The 17,739-nt window shown below is 40.7% G+C and overlaps 1 protein-coding gene across 2 annotated transcripts in view; it reads left to right on the plus strand.

The window, feature by feature from the left end:
• The first annotated feature begins 4,392 nt into the window (after window positions 1-4,392).
• SSH2 (slingshot protein phosphatase 2) overlaps window positions 4,393-17,739 on the plus strand; it is a 243,501-nt gene continuing 230,154 nt past the window's right edge. For both annotated transcript variants that reach the window (XM_060134896.1, XM_060134898.1), the window contains exon 1: window positions 4,393-4,600. In XM_060134896.1, the coding sequence (XP_059990879.1) occupies window positions 4,538-4,600 (63 nt within the window). In that variant the 5' untranslated portion in view covers window positions 4,393-4,537. The remainder of the gene's footprint in view (window positions 4,601-17,739) is intronic.

A 17,739-nucleotide genomic window follows, 5' to 3' on the forward strand; every position in this document is an offset into this window, starting at 1 on the left:
TGATTTTTCCCCCCACATTTTAACAAGCTTAGCTATACAGTCTTTTAAATGACATACTTCATTTGGCCTGTGATCAATCAGTTACAGACATACTGCAAGATAGTTATCTATTCAGCCCTAGGAGTGGCCTGAAAGGAGTATGGTGGTTGGTGCCACTACATAATTCACCCCTGGCCAGAAGCAGTTTGACTTAAGGATTCTCAAAGAGTAACCCAAAGAATCAGAGTCTGATGATCCGTCCTAGTGTGCCCCATGGTTCCACAGGAGGCAAACACAATTGAGGACTTGCTTTATTAAAGCAAGTATCCTCTAATAAAGAAGCAAAGCAAAGGAATGTTCTATCTCTAAGACATCACTTTCAGAGGCCAGTTGCGGTGTGTATTGCTGCTCATCATAAACACTGAACCTTGGAGCTGCTGGAGGAGTGCATGCTCCAGGCACTCAAGGAGCAGGACTCAGAGCCTAAGGTGTGGCCAGGAAAGGCAGGGAAGTCTGCTAGATACTCCTCATGGACTCAGCTCTTAATCTCTCTTAATATATATTGAATTCTTCCCTTTGTTTATGGCTGATGTGCCCTTTTAGTTACATCCAAGTTAGCTGCAGAATTATTGCTCTCGTAACACAGTCCTACCCTGCAAATGGGAGTTTTGTCATTATTTTGTAAAATATACTTAATATGAAAAAGTTTGATTCTAAATCCAGTCATGCTATCATAAGGTATTACCACATTACATTTTCTAGTGGGAAAAAAGTAAGAGCTACTGGAGTCACACATAATTTATACTTGCAAATTTTGAATAGTTGTGAAAATTATTTTAAATTTATCACCTACTTGTATGAACTAAATTCTCATCAATAATGACTACTAATTGACCACTGTTAAACTGTCTTGTTCAGAAATTACATGCAGTCATTTCGGTCATAAAACCCTACATAGAAAATGTCATGTTTATAGAGGCAATCTCGGGTTTTTCATTAAATTTTTGAGAGACTTTATTTGGAAGCTTATACAAATTCAATATTTAATATCACCCTTAAATATGTTTGTTATTTTTCTCATTATAATTATAAAAAGAAAATAACTTTTTTCACCAAGCCCCATATTGTTGCCTCCAAATCCCCTCTAATTTATCCCAGTGTGCTGAACAATATCATTTCTATGGATGTCATGATATGAAAAAAGGTTGAGAAGCACTGCTTTAACCTTTAAACCAGGATTCTTAACCTGGGACCCCTTAATGGATTTCAGTGTGTGTGTGAAATATGTAAATGTATCTTTCTGGAGAGATGGCTAACAGTTTTCATCAGGTTCTCAAAGCTTAAGAACCAGCTGATCTCAGAAATTTCAAAAGCTCCCTTATAATTTCACCTTGAAGAAGTGATAATACAAGTTAAGGGTTAAATGAACTCCAATGGCACAAGGAGGCCTCCATTATCACAGGGGGGAAGAAGAAAGGTGCTCTAAATAGAGCTAGGAGAACTTTTCTCTTTGGCTCTCTCTTTTGGGAATCCTGCTCTTGGCCTCTCTCTTCTCGAATTCAGCTAGCATATTATGACACCTCTTCCCTCAGATCACCAGAAGACCAAGTAGGAAGCAGGGTGGAGCCCAGGAAAGAATGGGTATAAATGGTGCAGAGAGCATAGACTGCAAATGCTCACATGTGATCCAGATCAGTTCACAACGTGGCTATACTGGGATCTGTAGGCAAAGCCTGAAATCCAATATCATAAAGCATACATTTATTTGCCCAGACCTTTTCTGTGTTTCTAAAGCACTTTGTACATATCTAGACTTCTCATATATATGTGTGTGTGTGTGTGTGTGTGTACTTCTGGGGCCTAGCAGAGGCAACTGAAGCAACAGTACCACTAAACCTTACTGTAATTATTTGATGAGCTTTTTCCTGCTAACAAGCTATGAGGGGTAGATAGACTTTTGTTTTTAAAACAGTGACTAGTGTATAATACACTCTTGGTATTTTCTCAATTAATGGTGAATAAATCAATGAACATGCACCAACAATTTCCAAATCTTAGTTTCCTTAAAAGGCATATGCCAGGAAGAGATATTTCTCCTGTAAATAAATTAACTTTCTGTTACAAGCCTTATGTGAATTTGGGTACCTTACAATCCCAATTTTGACCAGGATTTTTATCACCTCAGATGTGATGAATAATGATGTTCTATACCTACATACAAATGAGACATGTCTTGACCACTAATCTACTTCTCCTACTGTTAAGAAAAGGCATGGAATCATGTATTTTTCATTCTTTTTTTTATTACCTTTCTGCTTGATGTTATTTTCTACACATAGGATACACTCAGCAAAGGCTCACTGAACTTGGAACAAACTTATGAGAATAATAAAGTTATCTTAATTACATATGGGGCTTTACAGTTTATATTGCACTTTACATTTTTTTTCTCATTTGATCACAGGAATCCTGTGAGTTAGAGCTCCATTGCAGAAATGAAGAAACTAAAGCTCAAAAAGTTTAAGCCATTTGTTCAAGGTTTTACAGAGCTGGAACTAGAAGCCAGGTCTCTGATTCCTAGGGTAGTGCTCTTTCCCACTGTAGGATTATCTTACACTGTAAGATTATCATCTTCCAATAATGTTGCTACATAATGCTACATAAAAGTAGATAATCAGTGTTGCTGTCCCTGAGTCAGTAAGAAAATTAACATATAAGTACATTACTAAGACCTATTGATTTGAATAATACTTTTCTCTAGAATGATACTTTGGTTTATAAATCACGTTTCATTTATTTGCCTTCATTCAGCTTTCAGCTATGTATAATTCTTGCCTACGCATATAGCCTCCTGTTTGGTCTCCTAAGCTTTGGTTCAAAGTTCTTACTTCTGAACTTTGTCTTCTCTTTTCCTGTTTACTAAGTAGCTCTGGGAAAAACACAAGTCAGATTGTTTAATCTGTGAACCATACATCTTTGTTTAATTTTGCTCGCAGGCACTCTTGACCACCACCAGGGGGCAAAAGCCTACCAGCTAGCTTCTCTGCAGTACATTCTACATAGGACTGTACAGTACAGGGACCCTCAGTGTCTGATTCTTGATGGAACCTCCCTGCTAATTATTTCAACCACAGGGCCCCAAGGAGACAACAAAGGCTCAGCACAGAGGGCTCTAGTGGCACTTAACCATAAAGCGGCCAGAAAGAGCTCACGACAGCTCTGTCAGTTTAAAAGAAGCAATAAGATCCAAGAGAGTCTGAGCGATAAGGCGGTGGGTTAATAACTGCAAACTCCTGAATGTGTGTGTTTTACAGCTTTGATATGTATGGTAGTATTTACCAGCACATCCACTCAAATTGAGAAACAGCTTTGTCAACTCTCTTGCCCTGTGTAATCAATCAATGGCATTTGCATAGTGCGATCCCCCCCCACCTTCAATCTTGATTTTTCATTACATTCTTGGCTTATGTTCAGCTGATTTATCTTTTAGAAAGCGATTTCTTTAAAATATTTAATCGGCATTCCGCATGTGTCTATGAAATAATGAAATTTAAAGACGAAGGAGAGGAAACCCCTAGGAGCAAATCCTGTTTAGTCAAGAGAACTTCTTGCCAGCAGGAAGCAAGTGGGAGGTAAATAGCAGGTTGGACCCTTCCAACTCCGTGAGCCCAGCTTTCTCGGCCTCCCAGGCTCGCTCGGCCTCTCTGCACCTCACGAATAATGAATGAGACCTAAGACAGGGGCCAGGATAATAGAGGAAGCACGAGGGTACCATAAAGACTCCCGGGGTATAAAATTACAAATCTTTCTTACTTTCAAAAAGTCTCATCCTAAAACATAGAGTCGGAGACGGAAGGGTGGGAAAGCTCAGAAAAAGCCTCCCCGAGGGCCGGGTCAAAGGGAGGGTCTCTAGCCCAGAAGCCCCACCCACGCCCAGAGAAAGCGTTGAAACCCCGCGGCGCCCTTTCCCATCCGGAAACATGTTTGCCTCAGGATTTTTACCTCAGTTTCTTCTCACGAAGGTGGGTTAAGCTGTGCGCCCCACCTCAGAAAATGGTCGTCCCTCAGGAGTGGGGGCTCCAGCGACCCTCAGCTCCGAGACCCCGCCCCCCAACCCACTCCACAGCCCCCGGCGCAGCCAAACTGCGTGATTCCAGAGGCAAGGAGGAAACCCGGGAGGGGGCGGCGGCCCTTGGCGCACGCACCCGGCCGGCTTCCGGCAACTCAAGGGTTACGGCCAGGCGGCGGCGCGCGCCGAGGGGAGAGGCGGTTGCTGACAGGTGGCGCCTGCGCACTGGGAGCGCTCATTGTGCCCCGCAGCTGCCGAATCGCCCGCCCGCCCGCCCGCCAGCCGCCAGTTCAGCGCGTCAGTCTGCGAGAGTCCGGTGGTGGGTGCGGAGCCTGCTGCCGTTCGCGCGGTCTCCTCCTCCTCCTCCTCCTCCTCCCCGCCCCCCTCATCCCCACCCCACACCCCTTGCCTCATCCCGGTTCCGTCACCCTCCCGCCCCCCACACTCAGGACAAGAATGCCCTGCCCGGAACAGCCCAGCAGCGCCTAGATGGCTTTGGTCACAGTCCAGCGGTCGCCTACCCCCAGCACTACCTCCAGCCCCTGCGCCTCGGTGAGTCTTTCCCGGCAGCCGCTCTGCTCGCTTCTGTCACTGCGGCTCCGCTTTGCCTCAGCGGGTCCCGCCGAGCGCCACTGCGCACGCGCCGCGCCGCTTCCCAGGCCTGGGCACTCTGCTGCCGCGAACCCCCCACACCCCCCCATCTTAAAGACGAGCTGCAGGAACTACAGAACGTCGATTTGTGCCCCCATCACTCTGAGCACCTAGCGCCTCACAGTCTTCGCCCCGAACCCCCCTGTGGCATGCCTTCCTCTGGCTTGAGCACTTCCTTTCGGGAATGAGTCATTCTTGCTTTTCACCCTCCCCCTTCCTTTACCCTCTGTTGCTCCGCTGCGGGGAGAGGACCCTGGGACTCCTGCGTTGCCCCATACACACACCCACATCCCCTTACCCGCGCCCATTTCAGGGACCCGTTCCGTATTCGCACACTGCACGCCCTTCGGGCTCTCCGGGTGTCTTTCTTCACCCTGGTCACTCGCTGTCTTTTTGTGCCCTGTCCGTTGGGCTTCATTGGACGGCTGAACGGTAGTTACTCCTTGGTTTCTCCCCTCCTCCCCTCCTCCAAAGGGTGGCCGTGGTCTCTGCTCTTTGGATCTCTTACCTCTGCGAGGTCCCGAAGCATCTGGCGCTGCTTGATGACCAGTGCCAATTCATTTATATCTCACAGACATTTATGCCTTACACTCATTGCTCATGATCGTTCTTGTTCTTGGGTCGTGTTTGTATGGCTCGTTACTTCAGATGCCTGTGCCAATGAAGCGTGCTTCCAGAAGGAAAATACCCAGTAACCAGCCTTTTCCTGCTGGGCCCTTCTTTACCTTCGCCCCACCCCCACTCCTTTACGCTCCATTCTTTTAGCCTTTTTTTTTCCTGAAAATATTTATTTTTTTAAATAAAATATTGTACCAGTGGGGGGAAATGGGATCTTAAAAAAAAAAACTAGATGTTTTAGAGGGAATAAGTGGAATGAATATATGAGAAATTGGAAAAACCATTTTGAACTTCCTTCAAAACAGTAATTTAAAAAACTGTGTTGGTGGATGTAGTGGTTTCAACTTGCAAAAACGTATTCAGTAAACGCTGTACTACCTTCCACTGTAAAAATTCGGGTTACTCTTCATATGTATATGTTAACTGAGGTGTGTGTGAGTGTTGACGTCTTGAAAGTGTGCTGGTTTGTAATTTCAACGTAGTTTCCTGAATTTCAAAATTTTGTTGTGTAGAGTGGTGGTTTCTTTTTTCCTGAGCTAGCTTTTGCACTTTGTGTGACCAAATTGGCAGCTGTATCCTAATTCTAGAAGTGATTATACTTCAGAGGTTACCTTACTTCGTGTTGTTTCCAGAGAGCAGAACTAGCTAGGATCCTTGGATAGAAAGAAATTCAGGGAGGCAGATTTCCAATCATTCTAAGGAGGAATTTTGTAACAGTGGGGTGGACTGCCTTGCAAAATAGTGAGTGCCCATTGCTGAAAGGTTCAAGCAAAGGCTGGAGGGCCTTTTGCCTAGGAGGTGGTAAAAGGGCTCTTTCCAACTCTGAAGATTATGTGATTTGAGAATAACTGCACTTGAAAGCTAGTAAAATATTTAAGGGTCCTCTGAAGACAAGTATCACAGGAATGGAAATTTAATATACTTTATTCTTATATGTGGTATTTTATGCTAGTTTTTGGAAAGTCACTAACATACCATCAGACCATCTTAATTCACCCCACCTTTGGAAGAAAGTAGTTACCACGCCAGATTTTGGCTGAGAAAGCAACTGAAGGTTAATTGAGTCATGTAGGCAAACCAGGAACCAGTATTATATTGACATGATTTTCCCTGGGCATTGTTGGAAGCAGTTTATGCTGTAATAATAATATATGTGTATCACGTTATCATACTAATTTTCTTGAGGTGAATGATTAGTAGTACCACATCTACTTGATGTAACTTAATTAGCCAACACTTGGTTATTTTAGAATCTGGAGGTATGTTAATAGGCACTTTTGACATGGTAATTAAATTGACATGTGGTAAGCTCAGTTGTTGAGCTAAGTGGCTGATATTTCTACATCTACTTGCTATAGTAACCTGGGTATTTCAGTTTATATGTGGCCCTGGGAGCAAAGGAATCCTGGGATGTGTGTGTGTGTGTGTGTGTGTGTGTGTGTGTGTGTGTGTAACAGTCAGCATTGTTAGCATGACTATGACCCAGTTACCTTTCCCTTTAAATTGTTTTCCTATTCCACTTTATCCAGAGCTTTTTCAGTTGAGTTGTCTCATGGTCCTTGTGTTCCAGTATTTGACTGCTGTCCGACTTGAATATATTTGCTGTTGCATCTCTTGCTGCATGAATAAGTTGAGTTGTTTGTTTTAAAAGAGAACAGAAAGAATCTACAGAACCTCAAAAGGAGGATTTAATTTTGTGAGGCTGGAAATTTAGGGTTTTTTAATTAATCATATTAAGCATTCTGTTACGCTTTTTCACTGTAGGAGGTAAGACATTTTAATACCGTCAGCTCTTCAGTGTTCTTTCATTAGAGATTAAACAAATCTATTGATCATCTACTGGGTGTGAATGACTATTATAGTATCAAGATGTATAAGATATTGACCCTATCTAAGATATTGACCCTGTCTATCAGGGTCTATAATCTTGGGAGGGAGGGGGTGAGGGAAGGGACAGGGACTGGAGGAGGAACAAACATGTGAGAGTAGAAAAGGAGAGTGAGGGGATGCTACTGTATGTACATGAACAGCCAGTTTGTAAATGGCCATAAGTATTGTCTGAATTCAAATTAAGATAAATTCACTAATGGCAATAGTAGTAATAATAATATGTAACATTTAAGTGCCTTACATGGATTAACTTATTTACTCCTCACAGTATGCCCAAGGGAAATTGCTATTATCCCCATCTTACTGATGAAACTGAGGCAAAGAGCTATTAAGGAATGTACCCAGTGACACTCATCTGTTGAAGATGTAATTGAAACACAGATGTGTCTAACTTTAGAATCTTCCATCTTTTTCCTTCCTGGTAATCAAAGAGAAGTATACATAGTTAGGTGGCTCTTGAACTAGGCCTTGAAGGATAGGTTGAATGTTTATAGGCCGAGATAGAAGCTGGGAAGTAGAGAGTATTCCAGGTGGAAAGAAGCTGTATACACCAAGACTTAGAGACAGGAACGTACAACGCATATCTGAAGGACTTATTAAATAGACCAGTTTGAAGAAGGATTTGTTTCGAAGAGTAGTAATAGATAAAGGTGGGGAGGCAGCTAGGGCTGCAAAGGGACTGCTGAGCTTAGGAATTTGAACTTGATAGAGAAGGTAATGGAGAGTCCTCAGAGGTTTTTGAGCGGATATGATCACAGTGGTGTTTTAAGAAAACTGATCTAGCAGCTGTGGGCCAGAGGGAGTTGAGAGGTAGGGCATGAGTGGAGCAGGTTAGAGGCTGTTACAGTAGCCCAGGTGTGAGATAATAAAGGCATGAACTGGGAATGTGAAAGAAGAGAAGGAAAAGGACAGATGCAAGGGATTGTGGAGAAGACGCAAAGGACCTGGGATTGGATATAGGGGAGGAGGAATCAGAGATGCCAACTCTTGGAATATATTGTTCTAGATGTTTCTAACTAACTGGGGGCAATTTAAGAATTATCTCTTCTATCTGGTATGAATTTTCTGAATGGATACCTATATTGGTCCAGGGTTATATAAATACAGTGAAATACCATAAAAATCTTTTACTTTTGTAAAAGTGCTTTATGCTTTTCAGAGTGTCTTGTGTTCATGGTCTAATTTAATCCTAGAATAGCCTCATAAGTTACGCAGGACAAATACCAAGGTTAAAAGGCTTGCTGAAGATTGCAAAACTGGTTGGTATAAGATCCTGCAGTAGAAGTAAGTTCCTTGGCTCCTGGCCCACGGAGTGATAAGAGAGACAGCATATTAGTTTCTGATCCTGAGAACTTGACTGCCAATAGAGAAAAGGAATCAAGACTTGAGATGCAATCAAGAACTCACACTGTCTTTTGAGTTCATTTATATATTGTCTGTTTTGACTTTCTGTCTTGACTGTCTAGAACAGAATCATCCAAGTCTTGTACAAATCATTTTTCGGTGATACCCTTATTTGAAGCCTGTTATCTCTTGGTTTACATAGAAATCTTATAAACTTGAATGTTTAGTTTCCATGCTCATAGAAGATTACCAGCAGCAAAATAGGAATGGAAAGGGGCAGGTGCTGCTAAAGGCAGGCTCCTTAAAGTTCTGGGAAATAATAGTTGAATGGTTTTACAGCAAGGGAGGAGGAAGAAAACCTATAAATAGCTGACCCAAGGAAAAAATTTAGCAGTTAGGGACTACTTAATGTAAGGACAAATACCCCTCTAAGACCCAGTACTCCTTCAGAGCAACTATTATATGGTTATAGTGATGACCCCAAATCATCGTAAGAAGGCTTAATCTTGTTTTGTCTTGGTTTAAGCAGTCGGGATTCAGTGAAGTGTATTTTCAGATAGAGATACATCCAAGTTTCACCAAAGTCTTGATGTTGAGGATATGGGGAGAGGGAAGGGTAAGCTGTGACAAAGTGAGAGAGTGGCATGGACATATATACACTACCAAACGTAAAATAGATGGCTAATGGGAAGCAGCCGCATAGCACAGGGAGATCAGCTCGGTGGTTTGTGACCACCTAGAGGGGTGGGATAGGGAGGGTAGGAGGGAGGGAGACGCAAGAAGGAAGAGATATGGGAACATATGTATATGTATAACTGATTCACTTTGTTATAAAGCAGAAACTAACACACCATTGTAAAGCAATTATACTCCAATAAAGATGTTAAAAAAAAGATGCACATTTTAATTAATTGGGCAATTCATATATATATATATATATATATATATAAACAAATGGGGATGTGGGATAAATAGGTATTATTGAACTATATATATTCAGATATGACCACACCTCTCTCCCTAGTCAGAGAAAATAAAGCCATAGCAAATATGAAATTGATTTATATAATGTATATACTTAAAAGTGACGCTTTTTAATTTTTTTGAAGACAGCTTTAGAAACTTTCTTCAACTGTAGAAATAATACATGCCAGTTGTAGGAAATTTGGAAAATATGGAAAAGCACAGAAAAGAGAATAAAAGATACATGCCATATAGCTGAGCGTGTATTTTTACATAGCTGAAATGCTGCTGTATGTATAATTTTGTATGCTTTTTAAAAGTTTTATATATATCATAGATGTATTGCCAAATCACTTAAATGGCTGCGTTGAGTAGTTATAACTCATTCTAACCATTCCATTATTGGTGAATATCTCGGTTTTTTCCTAACTTTTTTTTCTATTATAAATTACATTGCAGTGACCATCATTGTGCAGTCAAATATTTGACTGCATTTTGGAACATTTATTAAGATTTCAAGAAATACAATTACTGGATCACAGAGTATATACAATTTTAAGATTCCTGTTACATAGTTATACTTCCTAGGATGGTTGTTCCCAGTTAACATTTATTCCCACCAACATAGTGTAAGAATGCTCATTTCTCTTAGCCTTATTAACACTTAGCCTTATTCTCATTTTATTGTTAATCATTGGTAATTTTTGAGGATAAACAGTAGTACCTAGTTGGCTTGATATGCATTTTATTATTAGACAAGTTGAATATTTTTTAGATGTTTTTTAGGCATTTTTGTTAACTTTTTTAAAAGATAATTTTATTGAAGTATAGACTACAGGCCCTAAAATAAACCTGTTTTAAAAAGTGTGCAATTCAGTGATTTTTTTTTTTTTTTTTTTTTGCGGTACGCGGGCCTCTCACTGTTGGGGCCTCTTCCGTAGTGGATAGTGGAGTACAGACTCCGGACGCTCAGGCTCAGTGGCCATGGCTCACGGGCCCAGCCGCTCCGCGGCATGTAGGATCTTCCCGGATCGGGACACGAACCCGTGTCCCCTGCCTCGGCAGGCGGGCTCTCAACCACTGTGCCACCAGGGAAGCCCCAATTCAATGATTTTTTATAAACCTACAGAGTTGTTCCACCTTCACTATAATCCTGTATTTCTATTTTATGAGCTATGTATTCTTTTCAATCTGTGTATTCTCTTGATACGTTTTGAATATTACCCCTTTATTTATTAAAACTCTTTGCTTTTTAATTGTTTGTATTGCCCTTAGAATAAAGTCTACACTCCAGAGTTTTGCTAGCAAGACTTTTACTAAGGCTTTTACTTGCTTACCTCTTCAGCCTTGTCTCTTCCCAAGTCCCTGCCTTGCACACTGCTCAAGTCACGCTGACATGCCATGCTCCCTTTGATCTCTAGGCTTTTGCACATGCTGTTCCCTTTTCCTGGAAACCTTCCCTTCATCTCTTTACCTGACTAATTCCTGCTCATCCTTCAGGTCTCAGCTTAAATGTTACTTCTTCTGGGAAGCTTCCCTGACTCCACTCCCAGACTATGGTAGGTGCTACTTCTGTGCGCAACATAGCACCCTATACTTACCGTCGTGGCTCTTATCTCTTTATTGTACTTGACTGTTTGATTGCTTATCTCTCCAACTAACCTTTAAGCCAGGGACTGGGTCTATTTACATATTTTTGTATCACCAGGGTCAAAAATATTGGACTGTGGATCAATGGATGGATCGATGGATATAGTCATATTTAGCAATTTTTTCCATTTTGAGTTCTTCCATTGTTTTTAAGCACTGATTTGTTTCTAGAAGCCCAAAGAATATGACCACCCTTAAGACTTTTTTTAAAAATTATTTATTTATTGGCTGCATTGGGTCTTTGTTGCTGTGCGTGAGCTTTCTCTAGTTGGGGCGAGCGGGGGCCACTCTTTGTTGTGGGCTTCTCATTGCGGTGGCTTCTCTGTTGCGGAGCACGGGCCCTAGAGCGCCTGGGCTTCAGTAGTTGTGGTGCACTGGCTCAGTAGTTGCGGCTCGCGGGCTCTAGAGCACAGGCTCAGTAGTCGTGGCGCATGGGCTTAGTTGCTCCGCGGCATGTGGAATCTTCCCGGACCAGGGCTTGAACCCGTGTCCCTTGCATTGGCAGGCGGATTCTTAACCCCTGCTCCACCAGGGAAGTCCCTACCCTTAAGACTTTTGATAAATATTGCTAAATTGTCCTCCATAAAAGTTGAATCAAATTTTGTTGATGAGCTATGTATAAAAATGTCTGCTTCATTGTACCCTCATCAGCCCTGAATATTGTCATCATTTGTTTTCTTTATCATTTTAAGAGCTCTTGTTTACTGAACATTTACTGTGTGCCAAACACTGTGCTAAGTACCTTACGTTCATTATATTGTTTAATTTTTACATCACTCCTGTGGTTTAGGTATTATTGTCTCTAATTTACAAAGAAAATTGAGGCTCAAGGAAGTAAAATGAATTGCCCAAGATTATAGGTCTGGTGTCTGACCCCAGAACTCTCTTCAACACTAGTATTTTATTATTGTTTTGAGTTACCTTTTTTTTTTAAGTTAGAGGTTGAACATTTTTCAAATACTTACCATTATTTATTTTATAGTCCCTGTCTTTTAAGTCATTCATGTGATTAGCCCAGCTTTCTTCGTGGAGGTATTTTTGCCATATTGATTTGTAAATATTCTTTGTATACTTATAATATTAACGTTTTTCTGTTATGTTACACATTTTGCCTTGGTTTTCCTTTGCCATTCTGTTCTATTTGTTTTTTATTCATTTTGATGTACAGACATTAAAAAATTTTAATGCTGTCATCTCAAACTCTGTGTATGTGTGTTTCCATTGTTTTTCTACTTAGTTCAATTTTCCATCAATAGAGTAGAGAAATATTCACTGATATTTTCTTAAATTGTTTTATAGATTATTTTTATACTTAATTTTACTGCATGGTGTGAGATAAATATTAAATTAATTTTGTTCCAAATAGTTAACTTGTCCCAGTTCATTTTATGAAACAATCACTCCTTTTTTCTAATTCCATCTCTGGGAAATACTACATTAGGGTATAAGCTAGAGTGTGTTCCAGTGAAGTTCCATTGCTCTTCCCACAGGATTTTAGTTAGGTTAGCACATATTATTTAGTATTCATTAAATTGTGTGGACAGGGACTTCCCCGGTGGTGCAGTGGTTAGGAGTATGCCTGCCAGCGCAGGGGACGCGGGTTCGATCCCTTGTCCGGGAAGATCCCACATGCTGTGGAGCAACTAAGCCCATGCGCCGTAACTACTGAGCCTGTGCTCTAGAGCCTGCGAGCCACAACTACTGAAGCCCGTGCACCTAGAGCCCATGCTCCGCAACGAGCGAAGCCACCGCAGTGCAAAGCCCGCATACCGCAATGAAGAGTAGGCCCCGCTCACTGCAACTAGAGAAAGCCTGTGCGCAGCAACGAAGACCCAATGCAGCCAAAAATAAATAAGTCAATTTATAAAAAAAAAAAGTTGTGTGGACAGAAAATAAACTTAAACTAGCTTAGATTTTAAAATTTGACTGGTATCTGGAAAGTCCAGAGGAAGAGCAGTTCTTTGGTACTTAAAATGTGTCTTCAAGTCTCTTGTCCTTTCTATCTGGCTTTAGTGAGAGGGAGCAGATTCTAGATTATGCCCTGTCTGAAAAAGGCACCATGCAGAGCCCACACTACCTTTCTGTGTATCACCATTGCATATCGTTCCAGGTTCCAGCAGCTTAGAGCTTTGCAGTTTTTCCATTAAATGCCTGCTGTCATGTTGGCTACACAGTGCCTAGCCCATAGTAGGCATTCTCATGTCCATGTGTTTGATTTATTTGTTCATTCATTCAAGAAACCTAGCTGTAGTAGGGAAACTATTTCAAAAAAAAAAAACCAAGCAGTTTGATTATTGATATGACTCTACCCAATTTGAAATATGCCAGAGGTCAGGTGTACATGGGAGGTGAGACCTAAGGAATCTTGTTAATCAGCAAATAGGTACTGAGTGCTGTTTTGTGCAGGTAATGCAATCCATTTTCTTACTCTGGTTCTCAGCACCGTGTCTTTTTCAGATACATTTACAAACTGCCCTGCATTTTCTTGTGCAGCTGAGCAGTATAGCTGCTATTCACAGTGCCCCTCATTTTCCTGTTTGTCAAGAGAAAGTAAGGTGAGGTGATCTTGGCTCTGAAATGTAATGAAAGTCCCATGGTTCCCTTGATTTTCTGAAAGTGAAATAATTTCACTTACTTGGTGGGAGAGGATATGCTTAGAAAGAAATGGGCAGAAGTAATGTACTGTGTTACAGCCTAGATTTTTTGGAGCTGTTTGATTCATTTTTTTTAAAAGGTAATTTAGCACCTTTTTGTATCCTGTGCTATACTTGATTCTGAAGGTATCTATTTCTTTACTTATTCATGCCAAGATTGGGGATCCAGCAGCCAGTTAGTCCCTGGCCTCAGGAAGCTTACAGTATAGTGGAAAGATTGGTATTAAATAAGTAATTATATTACAATGTAGTAATCACAATTGATGTATAAGCCTTGAGGAAGAGAGGGAAGGCCAGCAAGGACTACTGAGTTGAGCCTTAACGAGTGAGTGGAGTTGACCAGCAATTAGAGGGTGAGTAGCAGGAGGGAGGCAGGCATTTCTAAGCATGAACTTAAGGCACAGGGCCAGAAATGGCCCGTGTGTGCTGGAAGCCACAAGCAGTACAGTGTTGATGCTGTGTAAAGTGCAGAAAATGGGGCTGAAGAAGCAAAGATAACTTCTTTTGAACTGTAACACATGTGCCCTTACTTTGGCTTTCCTTTAAAGTGAATTTGTTAAAATTTGTGATATGAGCAAGAAACCTTAAAGTATAACTGCATAGCTACCATTTTTCAAGTGTTTGCTGTGCTGTAGACACTGGATTCAGCACTAACAGGCATCACAACAATGATTTGAAGAAGTACTATAATTGTTCCCATTTTACAGATGAAGAAACTGATTTTTCAGAGAGGTGTCTGGACTCCCCCAGCTAGGAGTGGCAAAGCCGGGATTTAAACTTTGGTTGTCACACTCAGAGACCAACTACTAGGTGCCGTTTGATTTCTTCTTCTTCTTCTTTTTTTTTTTTTGGACCATTTCGCTTCCTGTTTGTCCTCCTTTAGTTTAAGTCACTGCAATTTGAGTCATTTTGCTGCTTATGCCTTGGTACTTGATAAACTCAGTTCAGCAGAAGTTTGTTGAGAACCTTCTCAAGCACTATGGGATGATATAAGGCATTATCCTTGCCTTAGAATTTAAAAGTCTAGTAGGGGAAGGCAGCTATAAGCTAAGCATGAATTAAAACAAAACAAAACAAAGCAAACCCTAGTATGGTGAGGGCAATAGGAGAGGCACAAACCAAGTGTGAACATGGGAAGAAGATACCAATTCTGTAGGGCATGCTGGACAGGGAATATTTAACAGATCAATTGGAAAAGTTGGAGGAGCAAAAGATTTTTGCAGCTAAGAAAATGAAAGATACGTTTATTACTTCTAAATATTAATCTCTTTCAGTTCCATTTACAATTAGAAGCCAGTTTTCTCTACAGGGTGATTATTGTAAGATATTGTTGTCTAAGGCATGGTAACCAGATACTGAAGCTTCTATCTTTGCAAAATGTGTGTTTGTAGATATTACCTTGCCCCTTGCCTGTTCTTCCTCTCCCACCTCTATACCTTCCCCCACTTAAAGAAAAACAACCACCTCTTTTTTACTGCTTCATATAGGTGAATGTATGAAATTATATTTATTGAACTTTAAGGGAAGACATTTCTGCGCAAGTTAATTATTAGAGCAATGATTTTCCACTTGTTGCTTCAGACAACAAGAGCAACAATTTGGGAGAGCCCTTTTTTCACATTTACGATATTTAGCACATCTCAGGCAGGAATTAAAGTAAACCACAGGTTAGCAACTCATAACACATTATCTTAGTCTATTAGGGAAGCTCATTGATTCTTTGGAGTTTAAGAAAGTGATTGTGGTTTAGAATAAAAATTGTATTTGCCAATGATTCTAGTATAAATCACATGGGAGTGGGGAAATCCCTAAAAGTATTTTCATTTCTCTCTTCTTAGCCCTTCAGAAATGCCTGTAGCAACATGAAGCAGTCTAGCATAGTGGTAAAGAGTGTAAGGTCTGGAAACAGTCTGCCTGGATCTGAACCCTGCCTTTACAACTTACTAGACTTAGACAACTCACTTAACTGTTCTATGCTTCAATTTGCCCATCTGTAAAATAGGGGTAATAATAGTACTTCTTTCACAGAAATAAGCATTAAATGAGAGAATGCCTTAGCATCATGCCTGGCACCAAATTAGCATGCACTTATGAAGTATTAGTCATTTTTATAATGATGGTGATTTAGAGTTGCTGTTTGGTTATTAAGCAATTTTTCGTTATAACACAAATTTGGTGGGGAGGATATTTGTTTTATGGCAGTATAATTCAAATGAATAGCCTATTTCAAGGGTTAGTTTCTCTTTACCTTTTTTCTTTCTTTTGTATTTTTTAACTCAATAATAGCTATATTTTAAATATTGGGGAATCTCAGCTCTAGATGCCAATCTCCATGACAAAGTATGTTATGTTTGATTTTGTAATGACCCTAGAGCACCATACAGAATAATAATGTAACTGTAATCTTTAAAAAATTTTTTCACTTGAGAGCTTATCAGTTTTCTAGGCCATGCTTAGCAGCATTTTTTTTAAAATTTATTTATTTTATTTTTGGCTGCACTGGGTCTACGTTGCTGCGCGTGGGCTTTCTCTAGTAGCAGTGAGCAGGGCTACTCTTCGTTGTGGTGCACGGGCTTCTCACTGCGGTGGCTTCTTGTTGCGGAGCACGGGCTCTAGGCGTGCGGGCTTCAGTAGTTGTGGCACACGGGCTCAGTAGTTGTGGATCGCAGGCTCTAGAGCACAGGCTCAGTAGTTGTGGCGCACGGGCTTAGTTGCTCCGCGGCATGTGGGATCTTCCCAGACCAGGGCTCAAACCCGTGTCCCCTGCATTGGCAGGCGGATTCTTAACCACTGTGCCACCAGGCAAGTCCAGCAGCATATTCATCTGTTGAATGTTTGGCTATATGGTAGCCACTGTAAGTGGCCACCTTAGTTTGTATCATAGACTGAATATGTTGGTGTTTTTAATGATCGAGGTTATGAATCATGTAGCAAAATAAAACAGAAATTGAAAGATTTTTTTAACATCTTTATTGGAGTATAATTGCTTTACAATGGTGTGTTAGTTTCTGCTTTATAACAAAGTGAATCAGTTATGCATATACATATATCCCCATATCTCCTCCCTCTTGCGTCTCCCTCCCTCCCACCCTCCCTATCCCACCCTTCTAGGTGGTCACAAAACACCAAGCTGATCTCCCTGTGCTATGCGGCTGCTTCCCACTAGCTATCTATTTTACATTTGGTAGTATATATATGTCCATGCCACTCTCACTTTGTCCCAGCTTACCCTTCCCCCTCCTCGTTTCCTCAAGTCCATTCTCTAGTAGGTCTGCATCTTTATTCCCGTCTTGTCCCTAGGTTCTTCATGACCATTTTTTGTTTTTGTTTTTAGATTCCAAATATATGTGTTAGCATACAGTATTTGTTTTTCTTTTTCTGACTTACTTCACCCTGTATGACAGACTCTAGGTCCAATCCATCCACCTCACTACAAATAACTCAATTTCGTTTCTTTTTATGGCTAATATTCCATTGTATATATGTGCCACATCTTCTTTATCCATTCATCTGTTGATGGACACTTAGGTTGCTTCCATGTCCTGGCTATTGTAAATAGATATTTTTAAAATATGGAGACTCTGAGGACACTGAATGTATTTATGGGTTTAAATATATCTTTGTATAAGGAAACAATAGGTGAGAAGAATGATCTGTCTAATCCAGCTATACCAAGCAGTTGACAGTAGAAATTGAATGCAGCTTTTTGAAGATGCATTTCTAAAGCAACTGGATGAACTCACATATGGTATAACAAGAGAGCTTTGGTTCAGACTTTGGTCGCACTTTGATTACAGTTTTTATTATTGAACGTGTCAGAAAATAGAAACAACCTATTTCTTCTTAGAGTACTGAAAAAAATTGCATTAAGATTTCTATAAGGACAATATTTTGATTTGCCTTTTTGATCTGTCTATACAA

This window comes from Lagenorhynchus albirostris, chromosome 20, assembly GCF_949774975.1.
Source record: "Lagenorhynchus albirostris chromosome 20, mLagAlb1.1, whole genome shotgun sequence".
NCBI lineage: Eukaryota > Metazoa > Chordata > Mammalia > Artiodactyla > Delphinidae > Lagenorhynchus > Lagenorhynchus albirostris.